Source organism: Miscanthus floridulus, chromosome 6, assembly GCF_019320115.1.
Source record: "Miscanthus floridulus cultivar M001 chromosome 6, ASM1932011v1, whole genome shotgun sequence".
NCBI classification, from domain to species: domain Eukaryota; kingdom Viridiplantae; phylum Streptophyta; class Magnoliopsida; order Poales; family Poaceae; genus Miscanthus; species Miscanthus floridulus.
In genome coordinates this window covers 17623915-17635963 of record NC_089585.1, presented here as the reverse complement: position 1 = coordinate 17635963, position 12049 = coordinate 17623915, and the positions used below count along the sequence as shown (strand labels likewise).

The window sequence follows — 12049 nt, the reverse complement described above, 5'->3', positions numbered from 1 at the left end:
TTTTGGTTTCCCCTCCAATTTCATTTAGCTAAATTATCCTTCGTTAGAATTACCCCTCTCCTCAGAAACCATATAAAGATCTTAACTTTTAATGGAATTCTAAGACGCCAAATGTCCTGAGAGACTTTGAGGCCATTGTTTATTAGGTACGCATACATGGATTTGACCGAGAACCTTCCATTAGAATGCAAGTACCAGCAAAAGGAGTCCCTGCCATCCTGTAAATTAATACTCGCAATCCTACCAATTAGGTCCTGCCAATCCAACAATTTGTTTCCCACTAACGCTCTTCTGAAGGTGATGTTAATTGGTACCGACCTTAGAACCTCAGCACTGTAGACTGTTTCCTGCTGGCAATATTGTATAGGGATGAATAAACTTCTTTCAAAGGATCTCCCCCTAGCCAACGATCCTCCCAAAACCTGATTTGGGAGCCATCCGAGACCTTGAATCTTCCTAATCTCAGAAACTGCTCTTTTACCCCTATAAGACCCATCCAGAAGTGAGAGTCCCCCGGTTTCTTAGTCACTTGAGATAAAGTCTTATTTTTAATATACTTGTTTCTAATAAGTTCTTGCCAAATACCATTTTCATTCAAAAGCTTGAACAACCATTTACTGAGCAGACATTTATTTTGGATTTCTAGGTTCTGGATGCCAAGGCCCCCCTGTTCCTTAGGTTGGCAAATAATTGGCCATCTAACTAACCTATACTTTCTCTTGTGTTGATCATTCTGCCAGAAAAATCTTGATCTAAAATACTCAAGCTTCTTTAAGACCCCCTTAGGAACCTCAAAGAAGGAGAGCATGAACATAGGAAGACTGGACAGAATAGAATTGATCAACACTAATCTACCGCCAACTGACAACATCTTCCCCTTCCAACAACTAAGTTTTTTCTCAAATCTTTCCTCTATGTTCTTCCAATCTGTGTTATTCAATTTCTTGTAGTGCATAGGGAGCCCAAGGTATCGACATGGATAAGAACCTAATTCACAACCAAATAATTGTGTATATAGATTTTCCTCCTCCTTTGCCTTACCAAAGCAAAAAATTTCATTTTTGTGGAAGTTAATCTTAAGGCCAGATAATTGTTCGAACATACATAGAATTAGTTTCATGTTTGTCGCTTGCTCAATATCATGGTCCATGAAGATTATTGTATCATCCGCATATTGTAGTATAGATAACCCATCTTCCACCAGGTTTTTTGGGCAATAAGAGCAATTCTATTTGAGGCTACTTTTGTAAAAATTTTAAAACTGACATTAAGCAAACAAATAGGTCTGTATTGTTCTATCCTGTTTGCTTCACTACCCTTTGGCAACAGGATTATAGTTCCAAAATTTAAACTATGCAAAGGCAGCTCACCCCTGTGAAAGTCCTCAAATAACGCCATTAAGTCACCCTTGATCACCTCCCAGAACACTTGGTAAAACTCAACTGGAAAGCCATCTGGCCCAGGGGTGGAATTATGCTTCATTTGGAAAATAGCCCTCCTAACTTCAGCCTCGGTAAAGCAATCAGCTAGGATTTCATTTTCCAAATTTGATACTTGAGGCATATCCTCAGTTCGTGACTCATCCAAGAACATGGTGGGTGCCTTGGGAGGACCAAATAGGTTTTTGTAATAGTTGGTGATATACTTTTTTAGATTAGAATCACCACTAATTACCCCCTCCTCCTGTTCCAAATGGAATATCTGAGTTTTCCTATGTTTACCGGACGCCACCAAGTGAAAGTATTTGGTATTCGCATCCCCTTCAAGTAAATTCCTGATTTTAGCTCGCTGGTACCGTTTGAGCTCTTCTTCTCTTAGGAGATCAGCAAGTCTATCATTTAACACATGTTTAAAATTTACTTCTTCTTCATTGAGATGTATGTATTATGCTTTTTTGTCTAATTCATCTAACTTATCTAACAACGCTTTCTTCTCTTTTTTATATGCCCCACTAGTGTTCTTCGCCCACCCCCTTAAGTATTGTCGAAGCCGCCTAACTTTAGCCTGCCATCTTTCTAAAGGGGTGTTACCCATCTGCACACTAGCCCAGATCTCTTTGACCATGTCCATGAAACCTTCTCTAAGTAACCAACCAAGCTCAAATTTAAAGTAAGGGTGAGAGTTACTAGAAGAAGGATTTCCTGTATCCATAAATAACGGCGTATGGTCCGAGATTTCTCTGGTTAAAGCCTGAACAGACGATTTGGGGAACTTTAATTCCCACTCCGTGGACATTAAAATTATGTCCAACTTTTCAAAAGTCGGGTTATGTAGGTTATTTGCCCATGTGAATTTCCTACCCGAAAGGTCTAGCTCCTTAAGATTAAAAGCGTCTATGATAGCATTGAAAAGAAATGGCCATCTGTCATTGTAATTAGAGTTGCTTTTCTTCCTTGGCCCCTAATGATGTTAAAGTCACCCCCTAAAATCATAGGTAGCGACTCCTTAGCACAAAGGTGGGCTAATTCCATCAAAAAACTTTCTTTAAAACTGGGTTGAGCAGCACCATACACAGAGACAAGTAGCCATTGGAAGCCATCATCTTTGTTCCTGATCTTAAACTTAACAAAGAACTCTCCTTCTTCTATTTCTCCAATATCAAACGTGAGTAGATTAATCCCCAACAACATACCTCTGGACCTACCCCTCGGAGGTTTGACATGCCAAAGGAAATCCTTCCCACCGCACAAATTTTTGAGAAACACCCTCCTCTACCCGTTTCAGACAGGGCAATAAAATCTAAGTTGTTTTCAAGCGTCAAGTCCGAAAGAAATTTAAATTTCTTCGGATCACCTAAACCATTACAATTCTAAAAAACACCTTTCATTTAGACTGTGGCAAGTATATTTTTCCTTATTCTTTTCTTTCTCTTCCTATTTTTCCCCATTGATGTTTTGCATGGGTATCCTCCGAACCCCCGCAATCGCCATCAGATGGACCCTCAGCCATCTCACCACAAATATGGTTCAAAGCCAGGATATCAATATCATCTCCCCATAGTTCGTCAGAATCATCTAATAACAACGAAACTGAATCCCCAGCCTTTTCTACCTCCTGCCTCTTGGCACAACTAAGCCTATCCTTTTCTACAGATTTAAGGCAATCTAATTGCTCAGAACATGAGAATTTAGACACATCCAAACAGACCCCCAGCGAATTTAACTTAGCAGCGATTACTGAATTATCTAAAGCTGAAAATGAGTTAACTGAGGAAAAATTACCTTGCTTAGTTGATTCCTCCAAGTTCCTTTTGGCCTTCAGCTTAGCAGCTCGCTGCAGTGAATCCTGGTCCCCTGCACAAGCATTTCTTTGGCTAGCTCGGGAAGGTGTTACTACAGGCTGAGTCCCAGATTTAACCGGAGTGTTTGGGCCATCAATCATCATTGCAACTGGATGAGAACCTTGTGCTGAAATTTTGGGCTGGCCTGCCGCCGGTCCAATTGGAACTATCATCCACGCACCATTGTTACCATCACCCGATGTCTGAAGTACCACTGTAGGCTTATCCTTTCTAGTGACCACAGTAGAACCATTATTAGTTCTAGGAGAAAGAAGCCTAGCGACCCATCTTAGGAGGTGCCGAACTAGACCCAGTTTTGCTTTTCCTTTCATCCACATCTTCCTTTTTGTTATTGTCGTTACTTTTCTCCCCTTCTTCTTCCTTGTTTTTCTCTTCCTCAGCATCGCTATTTGGATCAAAATCCAAATCCATGTCAATTGGGCTCGGTGATGATTCAGAATCAGAGTTTTCCAGCCTGAATTGTAATTCATAAACGAAGTCCCCAATAACTATGTCCACTAAATCCGGGACAAGACCAAGATCAAGGACTGCCACCTGAATCCTGCCCATCTCATGTGCCTTCACAAACTTCATATCTACTTTCCTAGTCACCCCAAGTATGGAGCCAACTGCCCATACAAAGGGAAATTCCAGGAGATCATCAGGGAGCCCCCTGAACTGAACCCAAACCTTGGGGATCTCATATTTAAACACATTAGGATTGCTTTTGGTTTCGAAATCCATCTTTGCTACTGTGCATTTTGCCACCACAGTTCCCACGCGCACCATTCGCTCTAGTTCATCTGTGGAAGGAAAATTTGCAGTAAAAGTGTTTTCCCCTAATGCTTTCACCTCCCAATTCACATTGCCAGGTATGAGCCTCTCAAGTTCAATACTGACCTGCATTTCAGTCATAGTACCTCCTGAGATTTTCAGCTTAGCAGTTTTTGAATCTCTCTTTTCCTTTTCCTTCCCAATATGATCAATGTAATAGAAACCCAATTTTTCCACCGCAAACCCATGTGGCACTGCAATAGGTTTAGCACCCTTTGTAAAAGGGCAAGCTTTCATGACATGCTCATCACTGTCACAGATTTCACAGCAGAGAACCTTTGAACACTCGTTCAAGACATGCCCCTTGGTTAAACAACGGAAGCAGTATGGAGTTTTGTTCTTTCCTTTACCCGCATTCTGCCTTGTCATCATACTATCACTCTGATTGATGGCCCTCATATGAGTTTCCTCCGAGTTGTTCTGCGAGTTTAGCATAGTACCTTCAGGGATTGGAGTTGCAGAAGTAGCAGCTGTAGCTTTCGCTGGAGCATTCGGCGTCGACGATCGGGATGCCATCAGGTTAGCGCCCCACTCCTCGCCGCCGCAACCTCGTCCTGCGCCGAAGAAGTTGTTGTTGCCGAAGGCGCGTCCGACAAAGCCATGATGGGCGTGTCCACCACTGTCGCCTCGTCGGCCTCGCCCACCTCCCTGCCATCCCCGGTTAGCACCCGGGTGATAGCTGGGGTTGAAGCCCGGGTGGTATCCCCCTCCGCCCGCCGTCTGCCTCAGATTGGAGCCACTGGCGCCGCCATGATGGGATGGGTACTGACTACCCTGGCTGCCAATGGGAGGCTGATTCGCCATGGCAGAGCCTTGAGATGTCGTCGCTTTGCGTCCCTCTCTCACCACCTCCGCGAAAGACCGAGTCTTCGCCGAGCAGAGTACCGCTTGATTCTTGTTCCAACTCTGGAGAAAAGCTCCCCAAGGCCAGGGCACGGCCTGAATCTATAACGAGTGATGCCGCGGGCCGCCTCGTTATCTGTCGCCTGAGTACTAATAGCAGTAAATACTTCTTAGCCTGAGATGAGCTCGCTGGAACTTGCGTCCCCGGACTCGCAATAAACCACACGGTGGCTTTTCAGCTCCGGGAAATCTGGGGTTAGTAATTGCAAATCTTTAGCCTTTTCAGTCCTGACTTCTTGTTTCGTATTCGAAAACGGTGTAGCCCAGGCCACAGCATCCGACGCACGCCTCCCATGCTCCCATGCTTTCTCCAGCACGTTCCCTAAGGTTCGAGGAGGAGAGGTTCGTGGTGGAGGCAGCGGACCTTGCCAGGCCTCGGGGTAAAGTTTCCTTCGAACCATCAAATCAATGATCTTGGATGCCAATTGAGACTTCGGATACTTCCCTGGATTGGAACCACTGCCAACGATAGCAAGTTCCTGCTCTGCCTTGTATAGATCCTGGGCCTCAAACCCGGCCGCCGCCGCTTCTGCAATGAGTGCCGTCGTCGATATGACCTCATCAGAATCAAAGGATCCGTCTGCCTCAGACAACTCCTTCGAGTCCTTACCCACAGCCCAAAACCTTCCAAATCCAAACTCCGGTCCATGTACCGGCTTTGGTCGATCAGACGAGGCCACTACCATCTGGACAATCCGTGACAACTCCAATCTTCCTTTCGCACACTTAGCTTCAGATGAAACAGGATCATCCTCATGTACTTTGGACGAGATTAGTCCTGACCGTAAAGCACGCTTGGTCGCCGGTGCCAAGGCCACCCGACGACCGAGACGCATCAGCCACGGTCGATTCAGTCCATGGACAAACCAACCCAGCCGCCACGGACCACCACCCTCCGGTCAGCCGTCTTGTGGCCTGACCTCCACCAGTACCTACTACCAACCAAGCAAGAGGCTACTGGCGTCAATTTTCCCTTGGAGCTCCCTCGCCGCCGCCCCCGGTGTCCGGACGTCACCGGAGCACGTCGACTTGAGAAGAGTCCGGTTGCCGCAAAACTTCGAACACCTTGCAAGCAGGATCCGTAGAAGCCTCCTCTAACTCAAAGGAGCTAGGTCGGGTCGCACGGGACGCTAGCAAATCCAAAGAGGTGCGGATGCCATGGCCGGAGCAAGCAGCAGCAGAGTCGAAGGTCGCCGGGGCCACGGTCCTGGCGAGGCGCGTAGACGAGGGCCGCACCAGGACGAGGCGCGCAGGCGAGGCCGCGCCGGGGCCAGGAGGTCACCGGCGCCGTTGGGGTGGACGGCGGGACCGGGTGGTCACCGGCGTTGGAGCGGGGGGTGGACGATGGGACCGGGTGGTCACCGGCGTTGGAGCGGGGTCCTCTGTTTTTTCCTTCAGCTGATAAGCTCTTCCGCACAGCAGCCTACGCACCGTAACATATCGTCTAATACTAATGTAAGATAAAATTATAGGACTTTTAAGCACGAGTTGATTGGCTAGTCGTTACAAATCAAAGTACAAAAAAAAAGGAAAATAATTGATAAAACAGATGTCCGTGGAACGGTACAGTAACGCCGGTTGATGCGGAAGATGTGGCACTGTTCAATGCGGCCACAGTAGTTACAGTCAGAAACGGGCTCAAGGCTTCCTTCTGGCACTCAAGCTGGATAGATGGTCGGCCGCCGGCTAGCTTGTGCCCACTGCTGTACAAGCACAGTAGGCGGAAAAATAGAACGGTAAGGGAGGCAGTTTTGACCGGAAGCTGGATCGGGGACATTGCCCATCTCATGTATCCATCTGGATGACACCAGGGAGGACACGATAACCTGGACACTAGAGAACTCAGGAGAATACTCGGCAAAATCAGCGTATGAGGTATAATTTGCAGGACAGATCACCTCCAACTACCCGGTTTTGATTTGGAAGATATGGGCACCACCAAAATGCAAATTTTTCGTATGGCTGCTCCTCCAGTACAGGCTGTGGACAGCGGCGCGTCTACAGCTACGGGGATGGAAGAACAACTATTTTTGTGCGCTATGCGAAAGGAACCTGGAGACGGCGCAGCATCTGTTCTTTGAGTGCACCTACTCTAGGTCGGTCTGGCAGCTCGTCGCCTCCTGGAGCTCCTGCGACAGCCTAAACCCGGCTAACTGGAGGGATGAGCTCGGTCTAGAAGATTGGTACAGACAGACGTTGGGAACAGGGGGCAAGAAGGGACACACACTAGCTATTCTGACCCTGTGGATCATCTGGAACCGGCGGAACGCGGTTATTTTCAGAGGATGCTGGAAGACTCCACAGGCAACGTTCATGGAGATTAAGGACATGGCGCAGCAATGGTCCCTAGCAGGATGCAAAGCACTCAGGCCAACCACAGTTGTTCAAATCATTAGTGAGTAATTAGCTAGTAAACAAACCCCAACGCAGCCTAGGCTGTGGTGGGGAGCGCCGCTCGCGCATGTAAACTCGGATGTTTGCTTCTCCACTTATTTTTAATCAAAGCCGGTTCGTCCAGATCTTTCAAAAAAAATATATCGATATAACAGATTATTTGCGATGGCTAATTATGCAATACAAACTAACAACACTTTGTTTATTAATTAGGAACTTCCACACACAAAGTTATTGCTTGGGCAGCAGGGTGCTCTTTGCACAAAGATATATAACATTGACTCAATCATAACCATATATACTACTGGAGTTGGAGTTCTCATGAGTTCCGCTACTAGCTGCCGCTGCAGAAGTCATGAACCCTTGGAGCCGGAGGGTCATCAGCAGGTAGAGGGTCCACTTCCATGGTGCCCTCCATCATCCACAGCACGCTCCTCATCGTTGGCCTCATCGATGGTTCCCCCTGCACGCACCAAATCGCAATGCGCGCGAACCTCTCCACCCTCTCCAGGTCCTGCAGCGCCTCCTTGTCTCCCTGCACAGCACGCCCAACATCGCCTTCCCTAACCAGGTCCGACACCCATGCTCTCAGTGTCACGGGCATGCCTAGGTCCTCTGAGTCATCACCGTCGTCGTCGCTGCATCGCGACCCATCCTGGCCGCCATCGTCTGCCGGTGCCGGTGGTGGTGGTGGGTACTTCCTGCAGCAGATCATCTCCAGAAGAACAACGCCGAAGCTGAACACGTCCACCTTGCTGTCCACCTTCCTCTCGCCGCTGAACCACTCCGGCGCGAGATACCCGAGGGTGCCTCGGACATGGGTGATGGTCTGCTTCAGCTTGTCGCCGTCGAGGAGCCTGGCGATCCCAAAGTCCGTTATCTTGGGGATTCGCCTGTCGTCCAGCAGGATGTTGTCGGGCTTGATGTCGCAGTGGACGATCTGGGAGGTGCAGCCGTAGTGCAGGTACTCCAACCCCCTGGCGATGGCGATGGCGGCCTCGGCCCGCCAGCTCCAGGACGGCCTCTCACCGGAGGGCTTGAAGAGGACGTCGCCGAGAGAGCCTCCTGGCATGAACTCGAAGACGAGCATCCGGTGCACTCCTTCCTTGCAGTAGCCGACCATCCGGACCAGGTTCCTGTGGTGGATCCTGCCGATGGACTGTACCTCGTTCTCGAACTCCATCTCCTGGTACTCGTCCGCGCTCCTGAGCTCCTTCACGGCGACATCGTGTGGTTCTAGGGACTTGACGATGCCATGGTAGACCTTGCCAAAGCCCCCCTGGCCAAGCAGCTTGCTGAACCCGTTGGTCGCTCGGCGGAGCTCCTTGCGAGTGAACACCGTCGCGCTTAGATACTTCCTATTTCTTTCCTTCTTGTTAGTGATGTAGCAATGCACTAGGAGGATGCAAGCAGTGGCAAACAATAACATGCCCAATCCAGCAATGACTGCGTAAGGCAGGATCACAGCAGGGGGTCCTTTGATCCGCACCTTCACCAGCGTCATCATGCTCGTGCCATTTTGTTGCCACCCGGTTGTAAGCATAGCAGCCTCCAAGCAGCTGTTGCTACTTCCGTCGAACAAGGTAGCTGCACAGAGGCAGTTGTGCAAGCACAAATCTTGGCATTGCTCCGCCGTGATGGACTTGTGCTGCTCGTAGAATATCGGGTTTGCCCAATACGTGTTGGGCAACTCCACGAGCTTGAACTCGGAAGAATGACTGCTCTTCCCGTCATCGCAGGTATCCTGAAGAAATGCTGGAGCACAGCCCTCGTACCTAAACTGAGCCGGTTGTCGGCGTCGTACACGCAGTAGGAGTTGGGTCCACACATGCCACGCCAGCTGTTGGTCACCACTTGGCAACCGTCGCTTGGTACCGGCGGGTTCACGACGGACCATGTGGCGTTGCCGTTGCGGTCGCCGGTGTTGTTGAGGAGGATGTAGACACGAAGGATGCCGTCTGGGTCGAGCGTGGCGTGCTGGTAGAAGAACCTACTGCCGGCGGAAGGAACGGGCTGAGGGGCTGTCAGGTTCCGGCTGGTGCCGTCCGTGAGCCGGTAGTAGAGGTGGCCGACGAGCTCGGCGTCGAAGTAGAGAGTCGTGTTGCCATTGTCGACACAACAAGTGCCGCTGCTCCAGTAGGCGTTGGTGGGGCCGCTACCTGGCAGGTCCGTCCTGTACATGACGATGTTCTCATCCTTCTGAACGATGAAAATGAAGCGGCCGGCTGAGAAGTTGGTGTCTGAGGCCCTAGACCGAAGGAGTGTTCCAGGGGCCATGAGCTGCCCTGGGAGGAGAGTGTCCGTGGGGTGTCCAAAGCTCTCCCAGACGACGGTCTTGCCATCTGCGCCGAGGAACTGGAGGTTGCCGGTGTCTCGTAGCACGAGAAGGGAGCCGTAGTTTTGGCTAGCGTCAGTGTATGGGGTCCATGCATTGCTGGTTCCAGGATTAGCAAGGGAGAGCTGGCCGGTGGTACTGAGGCTCAGGACGGACTGGCCTCCGGCGACCACAGCGGAGCCTGAGCCCGCGTCTGCGGCGAACCACACGACCCTGCCAGGATCAAAGCGAAACCATATCGCTAGGAGGAAGGAGCTGGAGGAGGATGCGTTGGAGTCGGGGAGGGCGCGGAAGCCGAAGGCGAAGTCGCTGGAGGGGCTGGTGACGTAGTTGGGTGGCTTCAGGCTGTCGCCGGCGGCTAAGCTGCTTGGGGTCGACATGATGGCCAGAACCACGCACGGCTGCAGAAGAAGCATGGCAATGAGGAAAAGAGCAATGTGTAGGAGGTGAACAACGACGGAGAGTAATGGCTTCTTCATTGCTGGAGCTCTATGCGTGCCTCGAAAATCAGCAAGCTCGCTGGCTAGCAGAATGGCTCTAGCAATACGAGGATGAGGATCGGAACACTGCCGCCTTATTTATGCCTTCCGTGCTCGGACGGCTATATGGAAAAGCGCCAAAGCGGACGCACGAAACAAGCGATGAAATTGTGCTGTAAATGTCGCTCAAGTTGGCAAGTTCCTGTCTTTTGTCTCAAGCAGAAAACAAGATCCAACATGCATGTATGGTTGCCTCTCCGCGTACGAACTAGCGGTTTCTGACTACACTACCGGAGACGGTTTCTTTGTCGAGTGTCACAGACTTTTTTGAGTGTTTTTTATCGGACGCTCGGCAAAGAGGCTATTTGCCGAGTGCCAGAGAGAAAGCACTCGACAAACAACTGGCACTCGTAACACTCGGCAAAGACCAGGTTTGCCGAGTGTCGGACACTCGGCAAACCAGAACACTAGGCAAAGGGCCGCCGCCGTTAATGGTCGGCAGCCGCCGTTAATGGTCGGCAGCCGCCGTTAACCCTTTGCCGAGCGTTTTCTCCTGACACTCGGCAAAGCGGTGATTTGCCGAGTGTCATTTTTGGACACTCGACAAACCATATATTTTTTTTTACTTTTGATCTCTAAACTTTTTTGCAGTCCTCATACAATACCTGGTACTCCATGTTCCAATATGACATATTTCTCGGACTTTTTCTATATTTATTTAATTTATTTCATTTAATTGAATTATCTTGGATAATTCAAATTATAATTCGAATAATAAAAAAATGAATGGAAAAATGATATTCATGTTATTTAGTATAATGTGAGGCCGTATCCAGGAACAGACCACCAATTTCGAACATCTTGTTCACGAAACATGACCACGAACTTACGGTCGAGTTGTTTTTAAATTCTATAAAAAACAAACGAAGACCGAAAATCTTGAAACTTGTCGAGATGTCATGATATCATATGTGGAGGCTGTGATAAAAAAATGAGGAGGTTTCGCGCAAGTTTGTCACGTACGATGCTTACCACCTCGTCGGCATCTTCACGAAATCATGAAACTTCTTCGGAAATTCTTCGGTTTTCAAGCATCGTACGTGACAACTTGCGCGAAACCTTCTCAAATTTTTATCACAGCCTTCACATATGATATCATGACATCTTGACAAGTTTCATGATTTTCGGACTTCGTTTGCTTTTTATAGAATTTAAAAACAACTCGACCGCAAGTTCGTGGTCATGTTTCGTGAACAAGATGTTCGAAATTGGTGGTCTGTTCCTGGATACGGCCTCACATTATACTAAATAACATGAATACCATTTTCCCATTCATTTTTTTCATTATTCGAATGACTAGCAGTTATAATTTGAATTATCCAAGAAAATTCAATTAAATGAAATAAATTAAAGAAATATAGAAAAAGTTCGAGAAATGTGCCACATTGGAACATGGAGTACCAGGTATTGTATGAGGACTACAGAAAAAGTTTGGGGGTAGGAAGAAAAAAAAATAAAAACGATTTGCATGCGTTTGGCGCTCGGCAAAGGAGCCTCTTTGCCGAGTGCCAGGATGGCTGGCACTCGGCAAAGAATTTTAATTTTTTTTAAAAAAACCCCCCTCTTTGCGGAGTGCCAGGCCGGGTGACACTCGGCAAAGAATTTAAAAAAATTAAAAATATACATTGCCTAGTGCCAGATCGGGGGCACTCGGCAAAGAATTTTTTTAAAAAAAAACTTTTTGGCGAGTGCCAGGCCAGGTAACACTCGGCAGAGAATTAAAAAAAATACTTTGCTGAGTGCCAGATCGGAGGCACTCGGCAA

The 12049-nt window shown here is 48.4% G+C and overlaps 1 protein-coding gene across 1 annotated transcript; it reads right to left on the bottom strand.

Annotated features, from left to right (window-relative positions):
• Positions 1–7745: 7745 nt before the first annotated feature.
• LOC136460291 (G-type lectin S-receptor-like serine/threonine-protein kinase LECRK3) lies at positions 7746–10225 on the bottom strand. The gene is made up of 2 exons (XM_066460052.1): positions 9187–10225; positions 7746–8998 (listed from the first exon to the last, which is right to left on the bottom strand). Exons 1-2 carry the CDS (start codon positions 10223–10225, stop codon positions 7746–7748), a joined length of 2292 nt encoding a protein of 763 aa, XP_066316149.1.
• Positions 10226–12049: the final 1824 nt, after the last annotated feature.

Coding starts and splice junctions, on each gene's coding strand:
- LOC136460291 (XM_066460052.1), bottom strand. CDS start 10,225: ATGAAGAAGCCATTACTCTCCGTCGTTGTTCACCTCCTACACATTGCT. Junction 8,999..9,186: donor CGACAACCGGCTCAGTTTAG/GTACGAGGGCTG, acceptor GCCTCTGTGCAG/CTACCTTGTTCGACGGAAGT.